A 19,716-nucleotide genomic window follows, 5' to 3' on the forward strand; every position below is an offset into this window, starting at 1 on the left:
CTCTGGTGTGGCCAGCCTCTGTGTGTATGGGCAAAGAAGGGAGCAGGGATAGGCAGGAATGTGCTTAAGGCAGTAAAAATTTCTCCTACCTCCCACATTCCATTGCACTCTCACCCCTTAGTCTTCCTGTCCCCTGATTCTCTGTACCCTGACACCATATAGAGTCAGCATTTAGAACATGATGGAGCTGGAGAGGGTCTTTCTTGTGATGAAGGAGACCCAGACCCTGAGAGGGGAAGCTTTGGCCCAAAGTCAGAGCTAACCCTGGCAGAACAGAGGCCGAAACAAAGGCCCTGAACTCCAGGGTGCAAGGGGAAGGTGTGGGGGGGTGGGGTTTGGCCTTGTCCTCCATGCTACCTTCCCTGAACCCCAGAGGCCACTAGGACCACTGGGTTGTGTTTTTAGCCCTCATGATAGACGGTGGCAGGGCTTTGGCTAAGGCCTGGAGCCATCTCCTTGCCCTCAGCTGCCTTGGGGAACCCCCATGCCTGGGTAGCCCTGCACATAACACTGCCCTCAGCCTCCACCCCCACCCCAGACTCAGAGGAGGGGGCTGCTTAATGGAGGAAATTCAGGAACTGAGGTGGGCAGAGAGCACACCCTACAGTTTCAGGCCCTCCTTCAGATATGCCCAGAGCTGACGCACCCTCTGGGCTGAGGAGCTCCGGCCCTAGGAGGCCCAGAAGTGCTGGCATTCAGCTTGATTCTGTGAAGCCCTTGCTGGGGGAAGGGGGGTGGAGCTAGGATCTGCACCGAATTCTGGGAATTCTGAAATGAGTGAGACACAAGGAACACACACTCGTCCCTAGGGAAAAAAAGACTGGGGACATGGAGAGCAAGAATCAGGGTCGTTCTGTGTGGAGGGTTCTGGGGAGGATTTTTAGAGGAGGTAGCACTGGAGCAGGTGCTTGTCATGGGAATTGATGGAGAAGAGTGCTTAGGCACAGGGAACAGCATAAACAAAGGCTCAGAGGCAAGATTTGTCAGGTGTTTGTTTGTTTGTTTACTTATTTATTTGAGATGGGGTCTCCCTCTCAAACTCCTGGGCTCAAGGGATTTTCCTGCCTTGGCCTCCCAAAGTGCCAGGATTATGGGCATAAGCCTAGGTGTGTTCAAGAGTCAATATGATGTGAAAAGAAGACAGATTGGCAGAGCCTTAGGAGCAGGGCTTCTGAGAAGTGGGGAGCCCCTGTGGAGGATTAAGTGGGCATGACCTGGTCAGATTATCTCTGGCTGCTGAGTGAATGGTGGATTGGAAAGAGTGACACTGACAATAATAGCCAAGATTTACTGAGTGCCAGGCTGGGTGCTCTACATGTGTTAACTCATAAACATGGTCATTTCTGAGGAAGGCACTATTATGATGCCCATTTTACAGAAAATGTAGGTCCAGAGAGGTTAATGTACCCAGCCAACGTTGCACAGCTATGAAGTGGCAGAGCCAGGACTTGAATCCAGGCAGTCCGGCTCCATGCACTACCATACTAAAGGCAGGGGGGCAGTGAGGATGAGGAGGGTGCTGCAGGAATCTGGTGAGAGAGAAAGAGAAACTGAATTAGGTCAGTATCCTCAAAGATGGAGAGAAACAGGTGAAACTGATATTTTTAAGAGGTGAGATCCTCAGGAGTGGTGGCTGATTGGATGAGTGGGTTGGAGAGAGGGAGGAGGTGAGGCTGACTGCCTGGTTTGTGGCCTGGGTGCTGGGGTAGCTACAGGTGCCATCACTGGGTTTGGGAATGCAGGTTGGATCAAGGTGGATGCCAGCAGGAGAGGATGACTTCAGACTGGGACATGCTGTGGCATGGAGGAAATTACCAGAAGACAGGAAAGGTGGGCCCTAAGACCAGGAGGGGAATAAGGGCTGGAGGTGGTGATTGTCGAGGCCATCGGCCACAAGGTGATTTCTGAAGCTATGATGGTGGCTGAGATCATGGGGTCCTCCACTGACACTCTTGTTATTTAGGAATGCCAAATGTCCTGCAATTACTGGGACTCTCCCAAACAATGCTATTATAATACGAATCCCCATCCCCTAATTGAGGGTGCCTGAACGAGAATGTATCACCTTAGGGAAGGCCAGTGTTTGAGAGCAGGGCGAAAGGAAAGGAAACAATGGAGACAGGAGGAGTGAGCCTCCAGGGAGGTGGGAGCAGAGCCATGTTTTGGAGGAAAGAATTTCATCACAAAGCAAGTGGGCAGGAACTATCAGTTGCCACAGTTAAAGAAGGAGAATGAGGACAAGAATGTGGAAAGGAGGGATTTGTTTGCAGATGAGGCTGTACAGGTATGAAAGAAAGTCCAGTATAGGGGTGATTTTGTTGTTGTAGTTTATGGGGTTACAAGTCTGCAGAGAAGGTATAGCAAGGAAGAGGACCTTTTCCTAATACCCTGATAATAGTTCTACTCACTGCAGCTGCTAAGTAAAACTGGGTTGAGGTTCTAGATTGGGCCTGCTGCACTTCCATCTTCAGAGAGAGAGGAGGGTCCCTATTCTGAGGTTCTCATCTCTGAAGCAGGCACCCAGTTGGCATTCACCTTGAAAAGAGGCCTGCGTTCCTTGGGCTTGGAGGAGCCTAGGTTGGGAAAAGCCTTGGCCCCATGCCTTCTTTTAAGTCTTCATGCCTCTGGCACTAGTCCTATTGCAAATGGTACATCTTGCTGCATTCAGTTCCCGGCACTGTCCCTAGGAACCTAGAGGCTGCCTGGGAGGAAGATAGGGTGGAGGTGGGGCTAGTCTTGGCTCTGATGTTGATGAGCTGTTGACCTTGAAGGGGCAATTCCCTTTTGTCTCTGAAATGGGCCAGTCATTTTTGCTTTGACTCTTTTTTTTGAGAAGGAGTCACGCTCTGTCGCCCAGGGTGGAGTGCAATGGCATGATCTCCAGGGTGCGGTGCAATGGCATGATCTCGGCTCACTGCAACCTCTGCCTCCCGGGTTCAAGTGATTCTTCTGCCCCAGCCTCCCAAGTAGCTGGACCCATTACAGGCACCAGCCATCATGCCCGGCTGATTTTTGTATTGTTGTAGAGATGGGGTTTCACCATGTCGGCCAGGCTGGCTTGAACCCCTGACCTAGGTGATTCGCCTGCCTCGGCCTCCCAAAGTGCTGGGATTACAGGCCTGAGCCACTGTGCCTGGCCTGCTTTGACTCTTTAGGGGTGTCATGAGGATCCTGCCCCTGGGTAGAGAAGGAAAGCCCAAGTACCACAGGGAAACCCACAGCTCGTGCCCTCCTGGGCTGGCTGGCAAGGTGCTCACTGGGACTGCCAAACCAGTGGTTAAAATACTAAGATCTTCCCTTCCAGCTGTTAAAAAGCTGCTGTCCCAGGCCGCCCTAGCCTGGCCCCTCCCCTAAGAGTCACCCTCCACTTCCCCACCATCTGGCAACTAAAGCAAGGACATTACCCTTTTCTTTTTTTTGAGTCAGGGTCTCGCTCTGTTGTCCAGGCCAGAGTCCAGTGGCACAATCACGGCTCACTGCAGCCTCAAACTCCTGGGCCTAAGCAATCCTCCTACCTCGTCTCCCAAGTAGCTGAGACTACAGAAGCTACATGTGCCACCATACCCAGCTAATTTTTTGTAGAGATAGGGTTTTGCCATGTTGCCCAGTCTGGTCTCGAACTCCTGTGCTTAAGCAATCCTTCTGCCTTTGCCTCTCAAGCTACCGGGATTACAGGCCCAGCCCCTTGCTTTACTTTTCTATGTGTCACAGACTCTCTTGTTGTCAGTCTGCTAAAGCCTATGGACAATAAAAAGGATTTTAGGAACATAAAATATATTGTTATCCTATTTATTTATTTATTTATTTATTGGGATGGAGTCTCGCTCTGTTGCCAGGCTGGAGTACAGTGGCACAATCTCGGCTCACTGCAACCTCCGCCTCCCAGGTTCAAGCAATTCTCTTGCTTCAGCCTCCCGAGTAGCTGGGACTACAGGTGCGTGCCACCACACCCAGCTAATTTTTGTATTTTTAGTAGAGATGGGGTTTCACCATGTTGGCCAGGATGGCCTTGATCTCTTGACCTCGTGATCCTCCTGCCTTGGCCTCCCAAAGTGCTGGGATTACAGGCGTAAGCCACCCTGCCAGGCCTATCCTATTTATTTTATGTATTAAAAACTATATACAATTGGCCATAGGTTCCGCATCTGTGAATTCAGCCAACTGTGCATCAGAAATGTCTGTACTGAATATGTGCAGACCTTTGTCTTGTCATTAGTCCTTAAATAGTACAGTATAACAATGATTGACAAAGGATTTACATTGTATTAAGTATTATAAGTAATCTAGAGATGATTTAAAGTATACGGGAGGATGTGTGTAGGTTACATGCAAATACTCCATCATTTTATATCAGGGACTTACTTGCACATTCACAGATTTTGGAATTTGTGGGAGGTCCTGGAACCACTGTGAGATGACTGTGTGTGTGTGTGTGTGTGTATCTACAATCATGCACTAGATATCGATGTGTCTGTCATGACAGACTACATATATGTCGGCAGTCACATAAGATTATAATACTGTATGTATGTGTATATATATATATATATATATATATATATGTTTTTTAAGACGGAGTCTTGATCTGTCTCTCAGGCCGGAGTGCAGTGGCGCAATCTTGGCTCACTGCAACCTCTGCCTCCTGGGTTCAAGAGATTCTCCTGTCTTGGCCTTCCGAGTAGCTGGGATTACAGGCGTGTGTCACCACGCCTGGCTAATTTTTTGTATTTTTAGTAAAGATGAGGTTTCGCCTTGGTGGCCAGGCTGGTGTTGAACTCCTGACCTCAAGTGATGTGCCCGCCTTGGCCTCCCAAAGTGTTGGGATTACAGGTGTGATCCACCGTGCCCGGCCAATACTGTATTTTTTACTGTACCTTTTCTATGTGTTGTAGAAACACACATAGGCATTGTGTTACAATTGCCTACAGAATTCAGCACACTAATATGCCACACAGGCTTGTAGCCTAGGGGCAATAGGCTATCCCATAGAGCCTCTAGGTGTGCAGTATGCTCTACCATCTAGGTTCGTGTGAGTAAACTCTATGATGTTTGCTCAATGACAAAATTGCCTAAGGACACATTTCTCAGAACGTATGTCTGTTGTTAAGCGACAAATTACTTTATGTGTGTGTATATGTGTGTGCATGTGTATATATTTATACATATTTTGTACTATCTATAATACAATTACAAAATATCTGTGATTTCTATTGACAAAGTCACAGGTATTGCCAATGCTAGTGTGATTTGTTGCTGACATTCACAATGGAGGGAAATTCTAGATTTCAGGTAAGGATGAGAGAAAATGAAGATGTAACTTTTTCATGCAAGTTCCTGACCTGGGAATTCTAATCCATTTGAGATCTCTCACATTTAGAATCCCTGAGCAAAAGGATTAATTCCCTCCAAATAACAGACTTGAAGACGCTGCATCCATTCAGACAAATTGTTGCTCACCCTGGCCAGGTGTGGTAGCTCATGCCTGTAATCCTAGCACTTAGGGAGGCCAAGGAGGTGGCGCTGTTTGAGCCTAGGAATTTGAAACCAGCCTGGGCAACATAGTGAGACCCTACCTCTGCAAAAAATACAAACATTAGGTGGGTGCGGTGACCCACGCCTGTAATCCCAGCACCTAACAGAGGCTGAGGTGGGAGGATCACTTGAGCTCAGGAGTTCAAAACTAGCCTGGGTAACATCGCGAGACCCCATATTTACTTAGAAAAATAAAATTAAAAAGATGGTTGCTCACTCTAATAATGGCTATATGCTTGGCATGGGGTGGCCAGCAGGGGGCAGCATATGAGCGGGAGTGTGGGGCTCATTTCAGGGTGGAACTGAGGCCCAGTTAAAAAAAGTCGAAGGGCCTGGTTACACACTCTCTCTCTCTCTGTCTCTCTCTCTCTCTCTCTCTCACACACACACACACACACACACACACACAAAACTGGACCCAAGTCCTACCTGCTTGCTACCTGTCTTCTTGCATTAGGGGCCAGTTCACACACAGGTGTGCTGAATGTGCCCACTGGCCAGAGGTTTGACAGAGGGTCCCCTGGAGGAGATGGCCTAGCCTGGGTATATAAGGCAGGTTTGTCTGAGCTCTCAGAGTCTCAGGACCAGAGGCAAGCAAATGGGTCCCAATAGGATTCTCCCAGGAAACATTTGCCCTGTGTTTGGGGGCCTGGATGTCATCAAGACACAGGCCCAGGGTTGGACAGAGCTGGTGTGCAACATCTTCTGAGGTCTTGGCAAAGAGCCTGCACCTGCTTCCTACACAGCCAGGGCCAGGCTGGGGCAGGTGGGCCTTCCTCTTGGGTGCACCCGCTGGCCATGCCTTCCCCACTCCCTATCCTACCTCAGCCCACCAGCCCTGCATCTAGCCTTCCAGCCTCTGCTGGGGCGGGTGCTGGGGTAGGTGGGGTTCTATTATGGGGTCTTTTGCAGACCTATCCTCTCAGAGGTAGGTGTTGGCTGGCCCCCTGGGCCCAGCCCCAAGAAGAGCTTTGTTTTTTTTATGAGACAGAGTCTCACTCTGTCACCCAGGCTGGAGTGCAGTGGCACAATCTCAGCTCACTGCAACTTCCACCTCCCAGGTTCAAGTGATTCTCCTGCCTCAGCCTCCTGAGTAACTGGGATTAAAGGTGCCCACCAGCACACTCAGCTAATTTTTGTATTTTTAGCAGAGGCAGGGTTTCACCATGTTGCTCAGGCTGGTCTCGAACTCCTGATATCAAGTGATCCACCCATTTCGGCCTCCCAAAGTGCTGGGATTACAGGCATGAGCCACTGTGCCTAGCCATCCAAGAAGTGCTTTCTTTTCTTTTTTTTGAGACAGAGTCTCACTCTGTTGCCCAGGCTGGTGTGCAGTGGTCCAATCTCGGCTCACTGCAACCTCCGCCTCCCGGGTTCAAGCGATTCTCCTGCCTCAGCCTCCCTCCTGAGTACCTGGGATTACAGGTGTCCACCACCACGCCCAGCTAATTTTTGTATTTTTAGTAGAGATGAGGTTTCACCATTTTGGCCAGGCTGGTCTTGAACTCCCAACCTCAGGTAATCTGCCTGCCTGGGCCTCCCAAAGTGCTGGGATTACAGGCGTGAGCCACCGTGCCCAGCCTTCATCCAAGAAGAGCTTTCTAAGCAGAGACACCACTTGTGGCTGCTCTGGGACCTGGGGATCATGTATGTGCTTTTGGCTCCCACATCTGCCCCATCTCTCTTGAGATAGTGCTGCGGTGACACCAACCCCACCTGGAGGTGACACCTAGGGGGTGAGTCTGAAGTGGGACTGAGTGAGCCCCTGACCATCCAGAGACCACTCTCCAGGACCAGCAGTGCACACAGCACCAGGGCATGCTCCATTTTGTCACCTGTGGAACTCAGGGCCCCAAACCACTTGGCATCTCTTTCAGCCAGGGACAGATTGGAAGCAGAAAGGCACAGTTTGGACAGGGCAGCAACTCCTTCTTGTGTGAGGAGATGGGGGTGCAAAGAGGGAGTGGGCAGACCTCAGAGGCAAGGGGTCTGGGGGAGGGCATCCCCTCCATTCCTCTGGCCAGGGCAGCCTCTTCCCTGCATCTCTTTGGAAGTTCTCCTGGGAAGAGGCCCTGCTCACCTGCTCCTCAGCCTCCCCAGTGGGTCAAGAAGTTTTCCTAGATGCCTCACTCTTTGGATTAGAAACTTCCTAGTTCTGGGTGAGGGTGACAGGGACGTCACAGGCCCAGGGCATCTGCCATCAGTGTGGCCTGGCCATTTTGCTTAGGGAGAGGGGCCAGAAATGAAAGCTTGGTAGTGAGACCACAAGGCACTTGCTTTATTGTTCCAGGACAGGGGACAATGACAAGCCATCGCGGGATCTGCTTATGCCTCCTATAAGCCTGGGGCCAACCTGTGGAAGTTCTTGTCACCCCCAGGCCCAGGGTGGGCTGAGGTTCCCCCTCGATGGGGTCAGGCTCATGGCAGGCACCTGGGCCACACCCCGCAGGGCCAAGGGTATCCCTTGTGCTTCCCGGGCACCCTAGGTCTGCCAAGCAGTCAAAGCGGGGGTGCTTTGCATGGGTGCTTCCCTGTCACCCTGTGCCAGGCTTTTCTCCTGAATGCCCAGGTTGCCTGAGACAGTTGGAAGTAACTAACAGGTGCTCCTCAACTTATGATGGGGCTACATCTGGAGAAACCCATCATGAGTGGGAAACATCGTAAGTCGAAAGTGGTTTTTGATTTTCGGTGGTTTCAATTTACGATGGGTTTATCGGACATAACCGCATCCTAAGTCGAGGAACATACTGAATGTGTATTGCTTTTGCACCATCTTAAAGTTGAAAAAGTGTAAGTTGAACCATCATAAGTAGAGTTAAGCCAGGACCTAAACTATGTGAACTTTTCTTTCTGGAGGAGGAGTGAGATTGTGGTGACCTGGAGGGGGCCCTTCCTGCACCCGGGACTGGGGAAAAAGGACATGTTCAAGTTTCCGAGGGCAAGGGCTTTCCCAAACACTGCTTCGGAATTGGGCTCAGTTTGGTGCCCGGGTAGATGTTGCCCCTTCTGTATGTCACCCTGGGGAAAGCTGGACAGAGCATGTACTAAGGATGGGTAGAGAATGGCTGAGTGGGTGCTGCCAATTAGCAGCTCCTGGGGGGGTCCACAGACAACCCAGGGAGGAGCTCTCTGTCTCCTCCTTCTTGCTGGGCTGTTGGGATGAAGATGGGGGAATAAATACAGGGCGCTTCTGGGAAAGAAAATGACGATGGGGCCAGGACTGCAGAGCATGTGGATGTCAGAATGGGGGTCTGGGGGGATCTTTGGCCTGGCACAGGGCCCTGAGCTTTTGGTAAGCAAAGCGCTCAGCTCTCAGTTGCCCCAGAAATGAAGTCGGGCTCTCAGTGATGGAGTGCTGGTTCCTCTGGCTGTAAGATATGTGGGTGGGTGTACATCTGAATAATTCGTGTGTGTGCACGAGGGCTTAAATGTGGATGAGTGTGAGCTAGGGACAGTGCATTTTCTTCTTGCCCAGACACTTGCTCTTTGGGGGCCCTGGGTGAGGAGCTGGGCCACCACATGGCAGAAATGTGTGAGAGGCAGCACCCCAGGTGATGTCCTCTGTGCCCCCAGCTACCAGCTAACACACACGTTGGCTTAGTGGCATAGGGGACAGGTAGTATTTTCCTTCCTTGACCTTTAAGGTGAGCCCGATGTGGGCGGCCAGCCAGGACTTCCAGACCAGGCAAACGCTGGAGCTGACGATGCTGGGCACAGCTCATGCCAGGGCCACGGGCTTGGAGCTGGGGCTGAGGTACACAGAGGGGCCTGCAGGGGCCGTGGGGGGCGTGGGCTCCAGCTCCATAAAGGCAGAGTAGAGGGTGGTGAGGTGCAGGTCACCCAGTGCCCCGGAGCCACCACTGCCCGGGGGTGCCAAGTCACCTGCCCCACTGCCTGTCTCTGTCAGACAGGGCCCAGGGGGGAAGCAGTGAGGTGGTGGCTGGGGTGGCAGCATCGAAGATGATGTCGGGGATGAGGTCACCAGTACCAGGGGGTCGAGGGCCAAGCTGTCATCCTTCAACTGTTCCCACAGGCTTCCTAGATGGGGAAGGAGAGAACAGGTGTCACTGGGAGGCACCGGAGGAGCCCTGTCTGGCCCCTCCTCCCTGTCAATCTTCACATGCTGCAGAGAGCAGGGGTCAGGGTGACATGTGCTGGGAACAGAGCCTGGCACTAGCTTGTGACCCCAGGCAGTTGCTGAAGCTCTCAGCCTCAGATTCCTCCTCCCGTGTAGCACAATCTGAAAGCCATCGATCTAGATGACCTCTGTGGTTCTTTTTGGGGGGTGGGCATTGGGGAGGGGTTGATGCCTGCTGACAGGCTGACAGCGTGGATGCCAATGTTGTGCACTCGGGAGTGAACCCTGGCTCATGCCCAGTCTCCCAAGGAAGGTAGATTTGCAGCCCAGATCAAGGAGCTTCCGGCAGTGTACTCTGGACCTAATGGGATGGATGGGCATGGCTCCCTGGTTCTCCTCCACTGCAGGGCCCAGGGAATGGGAGCAGAGCCAGGATGCACACCTGAGTCCGAGAAGCAAACAGTGCTGCCACCTGTGGACCCTCATCATGGCTGACCAGGGCCTGGGGCTCCTGCACTGGGTATCCAGGCTGCAAGCTCTGGAGAGAGAGGGCCTGACTAAACCCTGGATTGGATTTGGCTGCCTGGGTTCCAGTCCCAACTCTCCCTCTTTCTAGCTAAGTGACCTAGAGTAAGTTCTCAAGCCTCTGTGTGCTTCCATGAAGCAGGTTTAATAATCCTTCCTATCCTCTAGGCCCAGATGAGAAAGCACATAGAGAGCAGCCAGCCTGATGCCTGATGCCTAGCAGGGGATCAAGTAAATGTTTTTCGTATCCCACATGTCTATAGCTTCCTCTGAGGCTGATTGAGCCCTGCTCCCCACTTCTGGACTGGGCTGAGGATCTATGTGCACTTTTCTAATAGCTTCCTAAACCTGGGTTGTCTCCCCATCGGTTTGGGAGCTCTCTGAGGACAGGCTGCCTCCATCAGCTTGTGAATGTCCCCCACCCCTGTGCACACAGAGTCTGAGGCCTGGGTCGTCACCCCGTTCCAAACCTCCTGTGGCCAGTACCAGGGCCTGGGGTGCACTGGAATTTAGACGGGAATGGGTGGGCTTAGCCATCTGCAGAGACGGAGCAGCCAAGATGGAGTGGAATGGGTAGAACCCTCCCCAAACTCCTATGTCCAAATATCTCCAGGACTTGCCCAGCTCTGAGACTCTTCCTCTAGGGTAGAGTCTCTCTCCTTCTGCTTTAGAAGATGAACTCTGATAAAATACAAATGCATCTGAGAATGTTCAGACTACTGGTCACTCACAATCGAGTATAGAATAGAACACGGAGCCCTTTGCAGTCTATCCAGAGCTGAGAGTGGTTTTTTTGTTTGTTTGTTTTTGAGGCGGAGTCTCGCTCTGTCACTCAGGCTGGAGTGCAATGGCACGATCTTGGCTCACTGCAACCTCCGCCTCCCGGGTTCAAGTGATTCTCTAGCCTCAGCCTTCTGAGTAGCTGGGATTACAGGTGCGTGCCACCATGCCCAGCTAATTTTTGCATTTTTAAATAGAGACAGTGTTTCTCCATGTTGGCCAGGCTGGTCTCGAATGCCTGACCTCAGGTGATCTGCCCACCTCAGCCTTCCAGAGTGCTGGGATTACAGGCGTGAGCCACCGTGCCCTGCCAAGAGTGGTTTGATGATGAGGTCAGTTGGACCATGTTTGGAGCACCAGGAGGAGGGAGACAGGGGCAAGGACATCCCTCTTTCCCCATTCTCTGGATGGCAGAGAGCAAGTGGGAAGCTCCCCCTGCCAGGTCCGGCCTCCTCTGCTTCAGCTGACCAGAAACCCAGCCACTTGCAGGCTGCAGTCTGGAGACTTGGAGAAGATGAGTCCCACTGCCAGGTGCTCCTCTCCAGTCCTGTCCCACCTTCCCTTTCCCACCCCCAGCTCACCCTGGAAGTCGAAGTCAGTGAGTGAGGGATTGATGGCATCCAGGTCAGTGCCAAGGTCTCCATCTGGCAGCAGGGTGTCGTGCATAGTCCTGGCTGGGGAAGGCTCGGCCAGTAGCTTGGCACTGTGGCTGGGTGGGGTGTGGGCAGGCAGAGGCGAGTCCTGGGGGGTGCCTGGCTGGGCCTGCAGCTCAAGGTGCCCGTCCGGCTGTGGGAACAATGGCTGCGGGGGTCCAGGAGGGGCCAGGCCTGGTGAGAGGTGCAAGTATGTCTGCCCATAGCAGGAGGGTGTGTGCCCCACAAGTAGGTCCTGCAGGGGGTTCTTGCCAGGAATGGGGCCTGGAGCTGGGTGGAGTGAGTGCAGCGGTGGGGAGAGGCCAGCTGGGGGTGCCAGGGGCCGGATGGGGCCTGAGCCGGACAGCCCAGGGGGCGGACAGCCCAGGAGTGGGGAGCCCAGCTTTTCTCTCTTGTCTCCAATGAGGCTGTCCAGCTCTTCTGAAAGGCCCAAGAGAGAAAGAACACCATGAGACCTCCCTCCTCCACAGTCTTCCCCAGACTGGAACCCTTACTCGGGGCCTTGCCTCATTCTCTGATTCTCTTTTTTTTTTTTTTTTGGCTCATGAGTACCCTGGGCCCTTCCTTGCGTGGCCCGGCCAGCCTCACCTGGCTTGGCCATGCTTTTGCGCACAGCAATGGGATCTTTCCTCTTCCATTTTTGCAGCTCCTCTTGCATCTTGTCGATCTTGGCCGGATTGAGGGCCCACAGGCAGCCCTTGCGGGAGGAACTTCCTGATTTGTTCTCCACCTTCTCGAAGCACTTGTTGAGGGATAGGTTGTGCCGGACAGAATTCTTCCAGCCATCGGGTGCTGTCTGCCGGAACAGAGCAAGACAAGCATTCAGGCCAGGCTCAGGAAGCCAGAGCGGGCTTCAGGTCTGGGTTCTAGAACACTCCTGTTTCTCCTCTGGGCACAGAGCTGCCGCCCACTCTGGGGCTTGTTGTCCTCCTCAGCACCCAGCCCTTGCTTGGTACCCTTCGGTGGTAGGAGAGGGGTGAACACGAACCTTGACCCCAAGTTATTTTCATCTCAAATCTGCCTTCATCCCACCCGCATCCCTTCCTGACCCCTCAGAGGACTGCCGAGGTGATTCGGAAAGCCAGGGCTGGTGGGCGCTACAGAGGCCTTCTGGCCCACAACACTCTCCCATCTGAAGCTGAGCCACTCCCCACTGGGTCTCCATGCCTGTGCTTGGACCCCTCTGTGGAAGGGGGACTCATTACTCTGAGGTCTTGTGGCTGGCTTTAGACAGGGGAATTAGGGGAAGAATGCTCCTCTCCTGGGTCTGCCTTATCCCCTCTAGGACTAACTTGGGAGAAAAGAAAGATGGGCGAGGTTGGTGAGTGTTTGGGTGTGTGTGGTGTGTGCATTGCACATATGTTTGTGTGTCTAAGTGGGTTTGGTATATGAAGGGACAGTGCATATGAGCATGTGCATACGTCCCTAAGTGTGTCATCCTGGCATAAGCAACGTCTCCTGGATACTCCTTCATGGGTCCATGAATTCCTCGACTGTGAGGATGGCTGTGTGTGAGAAAGTCTCTCTGGGTGTGACTGTGGGTAGCCATGATCGTATGATGTGTGGGTGTGAGTGTTTGCATGAGTGTGCCCAGGGGGCGTGCCCTGGTGGGGAGGCCAGCCCTCAGGCAGTGGGGGGGGTGCTCGTGCCAATAGAATAAACACCCATTAGGAGGCCTGGTCATGCCACCAGTGCGGTAATTGTGCCTAGGGAGGGTTGTAAAAACCATTAGGCTGACTCAGTTGGGTGAGAGGCGGTGGCGGGAGGGCCAGTGGGCCCCCTGCCCGCCCACCTCCAGCTCTGTTCCAGGCTCTGTGACAGCCCTGAGCTCAGCAGGGGCTGACTGTGGGTAGGGCACTTGCTCTGGCCGGTGGGGCTCCTTCGCCCTCATTCCCTGGCCCCTCCCCCTTTCAGCCCAAAGTTTCTGCTTAATGAGGGGCGGCCACTCCCTCCTCCTCAGCCCACTTGCCCCAGGGAGCAGCCAAGCTGAATCATGCCCAGCAGAACTGGGTCCTGATGCCAGCGTCACTCCAAGTGGCTGGCAGGACCTGGTGCAGCCTTTCTTGGGGGCAGCTGGCCTGGGGCAGGTTGCTGGTTGAGATGACCCCTAAGGCTCCCAGGGTCACCAGGGAGGATTCTTGAGCCACCAGACCAGCCAACTAGGGATTCACCTTCGACTCCCACCACAGTCTCCACTAGGAGTTAAGGCCATGTTGCCCCATGGGCGGAGTTAATGGGCGCTGGGGCCTTTTATGGCCCCATAAATCTGTGACTTTGGGATGCCAGGGCAGCCCCCACCCCAGCCACTTCCTGTTTGGAAGAGGGATGGTCAGCACTAACAATTATGTCCAGTGGCTGGACACTTCCCCAGCCCCACATCCCTGACTCATGGGGCTATGGGATGCCCACAGTAGCTGCCTTGGGCATGAGTGCTGGCCACTCCAGGGTCCAGTCTATCCTTGCCCAGAAAAATGATCTTCAAAAGGGAAGTGAGAGATGGAAAGAGGTGGGGGATCTTTGAACTAAGGAATTTCCTTAGGTGGGTCACAGGGGAACTGTCAGAGTCAGAAGGAATCTATGTGCCAACAGATCTGACCCACTTTACAGACTGGGAAACTGAGGTTCAGAGAAGAAAGGGCCTAGCCCTGGATCACACAAGGAGGCAGTGACAGAGCTTAGCCTCCAACTCTGTCCCCCAGCTAAGGGCCCTGCCCAGGTCACCCCATAGGGCCTGTCTCACAATCTGGGGCCCATCCCATCCTCACAGATGCTCTCTCTCTGAGATCAAATGTAAACTCAGGAGTGAGGGAGTGATGCAAGTGGCTAAAAACAACAACTAGAACCAAAGGGAACAAAAAGCTGTTAGACCTCTTCACTCCTCAGCCCCATAAAACAGGGATTACATGGCTCCCAGGAAAAATAATTAAGCCAGGAAGATGAGATGCGGGGAGGGGTGGGGGCCAGGCCAGGAGCTGGTGGGGAAGGAAGGCTGAGAGGACTGGGCTTTTCCCTCTCTCTGCCCTGGCCCCTTGAAACCCTAGAAGACCCTCCAAAAGCTTTAGGGGTTAGGGAGAGTTCAGCCCCTGACCTGCTGGGGTACTGGGGGCAGCCCTGAATTCAGGCTTTGATGCTTCTTGAATTCCAGGGACGACTCACCTCCCTCCCTCTTTCTCTTCCAGAACCTCTGGTGGATCAACACACTTTTCCACTCCTGGACAGACCACTCCGGCCAACTTGCCCACTCCTCATCTGATGGCAGCCCAGCAGGATAAACTTATTTGAACATCAAGCGTCAAGTGATCCCCAGGCAGGACCATCGATGGTGGGGGCAGGAATCACCCCCTGGCAGGTGGAGCTGAGTTCCGGATTACCCGGGTCTCAGCAACTGCCCACTGCCTGGGTGACAGATGAGATTTGTGTCTACTAGGGCTTGGAGAAGGCACTCCTCACACACAATCTCTGGTCTCCCTGACACCCATCCCAGGAGAAGGGGGTCTGTGCTGGAGGGTCTAGGTGGCACGCAGAGAGGGGTGTGCAAAGCCAAATAGCTTGATCCAGTAACTGATCCCATCTACTGTGCGACCTTGGGGGAATGGACCACCCTGTCTGATGTGTTTGTCCACCTTGGGAGAAGAGCCCCTGTCCTGCCTCTAGAGAGGGAGCTGGGTAAGGCTCCCAGAAGCCCCTTCTGTGAATGATAGAAATGAGATTCTGCCCAAGGGGTTGGGGGAGAGTCAGGTGAGCCAGCCTGGGACACTCAAAGACTGGGAAGCCCACACCCCGCTTTCTGGCAGAACTGCAGCTGAGCCTGCCACCCACAGAGATAGATCCTAATCTCACCTTGGAAGGCAATGGCTTCTTCAGCCCCGACCTCCCAGTCACCGTGGCTGACTAGCTTCTCCAGTCCCACAGCATCCCAGCGGTCGGGGGAGCAATAGTGTCTTATTTCTTCTCCAACTTTCTCTTCCCACTTGGGGTAGATGGATGCTCCCTGAGGCCCATCGGTGCTACCATGCCCACCTTCCCCAGCAGAAGGTCTGACTCCAGTCTGCTGTGCAACCTTGAATGAGCCGCTTGGGCTCTCTGTTCCCCACTTGGAGCACCTTTTGTAGGAACTCTGTCCTTCTGAGGTGGAGACAATGGAAAGCATGGTGGGGGTAAGCCCTCTCCTGGCTTTCGTTCTAATTCTTCTCCCACCTCCAGACTGAAGCCTCTGCTCAGAGAGGCCTGGCCTGTCCAGGACTTGGGGGTGATGGGATGGGCAGGAATCTTGGGCTCACCTTGAAGTAAGGAAAGTGCTCCGTCATAAAATTGTAGATCTCGCTGACGGGAAGGCTCCCAGTTTTACTGTTCTTAAGGGCCATGAAGATGAGGATGCTGAAGACAGAGAAAGCCCCTGAGAGTCCAAACCTCTGACTGGGTCCTGAGCCGACCCCAAGCCCCCCACCCCTGGTGAGAGGCTCTATGGAATTGGAGTTGAAAGAGAAGGGAATGAGAAGGTGTCCATTGAAGTGAGCACGGAAGTCAGGAATTACAGATGTGCGAGGGTCTTGTGGAATCTGAGAAACCTGGGTGGCCATCCTGGCCTAGTTACTCTCTGGCTGTGTGACCTTGGGTGAATGCCTTACCCTCTCTGAACCTCAGTTTCCTCAACTTTGAAGTGAAGAAAGTAATAGCTACCTCAGAGTTGTGAGGGTTAAGGATGGTGCCTGTCACATAGAAGGCACTCATTAAACGGAAGCTGTCATTACTAGTTAGTCCTCAGCCAATTGCATGAATGTTGGAGAGTAGGGAGGGAACTAAGGTTTCTTGAGCCTATGCAATGTACCAAGCACAGTACCTACATTCTCTTACTTAATCCTTCCAAAAGCCTGAACTGCTACCCCAAACCCTGACATTTTTTTCTTTTGAATCTTAAAAGTCTTATATATATATATATATTTTTTATTATACCTTAAGTTCTGGGATACATGTACAGTACGTGCAGGTTTGTTACATAGGTATACCCGTACTATGGTGGTTTCCTACACCCGTCAACCCGTCATCTACATTAGATATTTCTCCTAACGTTGTCCCTCCCCTTGCCCCCAACCCCTGACATTTCTTTTTTTTTTAAAGAGGAATAAATAGAGGCTCAGAGAGATTAAGTAACTTCCCTGAGGTTTCATGCTGGTCAATTCCACAGCTGGTCTTGAACTCATTTCTGCTGGACTCCAAGAGCTGCGTGTATGTCTTTCAGTGAATGATCCTGCCTTTCACAAAGCCCTTCTCTGCACTCCTGGCTGATGCTTAAGTTCCTCTCCCTTCCCCTCAGCTCACACTAGCTGATGACCCGATCCCATGTAGGGCCTGACACATATTTGGCCAAGTGTCACTGTTGGTTGGATGAATGAAAGGACAGATGGAAGGGTCTCCCAGACAGGCTGGGTCTGCTGACACTTAAGAGCCCAGCCCCAGAGAAGTCCCACCAGATCTGGCAGATGGTGGATAGCCGAGTCACATCTGCAGGCCTCATCCCCCATTTCCTTCCAGTAGAGCTTTGAGGGGGGCTTCCATCTGTTTCCGGGGAGGCACAGGGAAGGCAGCAAGCATCCCCCTTAAATTCTCAGATCCAGGCCCTGGGCCCTAGGAGATGGGACCTTGGCAGGCTCACCACAGGGCACCAGCATCTGCTGAGTCAAGTCACAGACATGACTCCCCAGGCTTAGACAAAGGGTCAGAGCTGATCCAGTCTATGCCCCTGCCTTCATGCAGGAACCCTCTCTCCAGCATCTTCTGGAAGCCCACTGGTATGATTTCCACCCGCTGCCATTACTGGTAGACCCAGAGGATTCCATGCCTCAGTGTTCCCAGGGGCCCTCTCACTCCCCTCCTCCTCCCATCCCTGGAGAGTGGGAAATGTACCTGTAGGAATAGATGGGTTTTGGGAAGAGAGGCTGGTGCCCATCGGTGCTGGCCTGGGGTGCCATTCGCTGGTACGGATAGTGTGAGGAGCCCAGGTAGGGTATGGGGTAGCTGCCACCACCTGGCGAGTACTGAGGAGGTCAAAAGGGGCAGAGTGATTGCATGGTACCGAGCCTTTCCCAGGAGGGCCCCCCTCCCCATTTATATACATCCAGAGAAGGGGCTCAGGCCAGATTCTTCCCTCCTGGGTCATGGGCCCCATCACCCCCAACGCAGAGCTGTCTGAGGGGCTGTGAGGAGATCCACACCCTGTAATTCAGGATCTCAGAGGCCTTAAAACCCTCTTCCTCCAGCTCCTTCCTCTCAGCCCTTTTGATGCTCTGGTTGCTATGGTGACGGGACCCTGCAGGGAGAGTATGAAGTGAAGCCCTCGGCCCCTGCACCCTTCCAGGAAGGTGCTCCCAGTGCCTGTGCATCTCCCAGAGCAGCTGGGCCGGAAGCAGGATGTCCAGCCTGGGCGTTTGCTGGGCACTGCCACCTTTTATGAGTTTCAGTGGCTCTTTGAAAGGGCCAGTCATGGTGGTGGACAGGTCGGGGTAGGAGGTGGTTTTACGGCAAAGGGAGTGGCTGCGGTGCCACGGATGGTGTTTTATGGGGGATGGGGGTAGGAGACTCTGACTCCCCCAGCTGCTGCAGGCTGAAGAGCTCTTTCCAGGTTACCCAAGAGACATTTAGTGCCTGAGTCACCCTCGGTCCAGGCTCCATAAAGCCCTGGGTGCGGCCATCTTGAGAGGGGGTGCAGACTGCAGAGGCCATCAAAGCAGGGCCAGGCTTGGTGAGGTCATTTAAGGTCCGGTGGCCCCTTAGTTCTTCTGTGGCTCAATCTCTGTCCCTGCCTCAGGGACATCCTCTACCCTGGGTCAGACCATGAGCCTCAGGATAGCTTCGGCCATTCCACCCAGGCCCCTCATGGCAGAGAGGATGCCCTCTCATGCCTTCTCTTTGCTTCCCTCTATCTCTTTCTTTTCCCTGCAAAGCCAGCAGTCTGACCCAGCCCCTCTCCCTTGCCTTCCTCCCTGGCTTGGCTGAGATCAGGGCCAGTGCCAGAGAGCCGGGTGCAGAACCTGCTCCACAGGCAGGGCCTGTCTCAGTGCCAGGCTGCAGGTGGATGGAGCTGGGCGCTGGGCAGCCACTTGCTCTGTCTTGCCTGGTGACTCCTGGGAGCTGCCTGGCTGCTCTGGGGCTCTTTTCTTTCTCCTTTAAAACTCCTCCATCCCATGCCAGTGTGGGGCAATTACTTGGCATCCTATACACTTGGGAGGAGCTGAAGCTGGGAAAGGAGGAAAGGGCTGAAGATGATGGGGACTTGGAGTCCTCTGGGTGGGAAGGTCCCCTAAGCCCACACTGGGTGCCCACCCTTTCTAGGCTAATAGAAGTTGGAGGCCAAGGTCACATAGCAAGATGGTGGCTGACTATACAGAAGCCCTTGTTCCTCGACCTGCTCGGCCTGTGTTTCACACCACACTCCTCTTTGCCCCTCTCTCTGTCTGGGGCAGCTCTCCTCCTTCCCCCATTTCTGGCTCACATCACAGCCCTGCCTCCATCTCAGCCCCACACTCTTATCTGAGGCCTCTCAGGCCTTGCCAGGGACTCAGACAAGCCCACCCCTGGAGGAGGGCAATTGCTTCTCTTCCCATTAACTATTCCCACCACCTGCTGTGGCCAAGCCTAAGGTTCAGGGCCCTGCTGTCCTTATCTGCCTATCCTGGTGAACACATGCCATCACATAGACACCCACACACCACATACACACACACGATATCCTCAGACCTGGGGGAAGCAGGCCCACTTGCCCCAGACCCACCTGGTGGAAGGGGGGCTGGGAGGAGCAGTACATATGCTGCAAGGGAGGCTGGTAGCAGAACATCCCAGCACCACTCTCCAGAACTGGGGGCTTGACTTTGACCTCTGAACCCTGCTGGAAGAGAAAGCAGATGACTAGATTAGGCCTTATTTTCTCCCTTCCTCTTTCCTGTGTCTTGAACCTTACATAAAAGCAACCCCTATTCTGCTTCCCCCAAAGCTTATTCCTGGAGAACAACAGAGAACAGAGAAGGGCAGAGATTTTCCCAAGGGAACTCAGCAATTTAGTGGTAGAGCCGGGGCTGGAACTGACAGCAGTCCCTACGCCTCCCCTCACGGCAGGGGAGAGGCTGAGGCTGGGCTGTCCTGAGAAGTCAGGGA

At 53.5% G+C, this 19,716-nt stretch overlaps 1 protein-coding gene across 2 annotated transcripts in view; it reads right to left on the reverse strand.

Annotated features, from left to right (window-relative positions):
• Positions 1-7,786: 7,786 nt before the first annotated feature.
• The window catches only part of FOXN1 (forkhead box N1), a 33,261-nt gene continuing 21,331 nt past the window's right edge, over positions 7,787-19,716 (reverse strand). For both annotated transcript variants that reach the window (XM_057300266.2, XM_003812671.5), the window contains 6 exons: positions 19,337-19,447; positions 17,473-17,603; positions 15,849-15,945; positions 12,157-12,364; positions 11,497-11,988; positions 7,787-9,570 (listed from right to left, as the gene is read on the reverse strand). In XM_057300266.2, the coding sequence (XP_057156249.2) occupies positions 9,251-9,570; positions 11,497-11,988; positions 12,157-12,364; positions 15,849-15,945; positions 17,473-17,603; positions 19,337-19,447 (1,359 nt within the window). In that variant the 3' untranslated portion in view covers positions 7,787-9,250. The remainder of the gene's footprint in view (positions 9,571-11,496; positions 11,989-12,156; positions 12,365-15,848; positions 15,946-17,472; positions 17,604-19,336; positions 19,448-19,716) is intronic.

Source organism: Pan paniscus, chromosome 19 (assembly GCF_029289425.2).
Source record: "Pan paniscus chromosome 19, NHGRI_mPanPan1-v2.0_pri, whole genome shotgun sequence".
Lineage (NCBI taxonomy): Eukaryota > Metazoa > Chordata > Mammalia > Primates > Hominidae > Pan > Pan paniscus.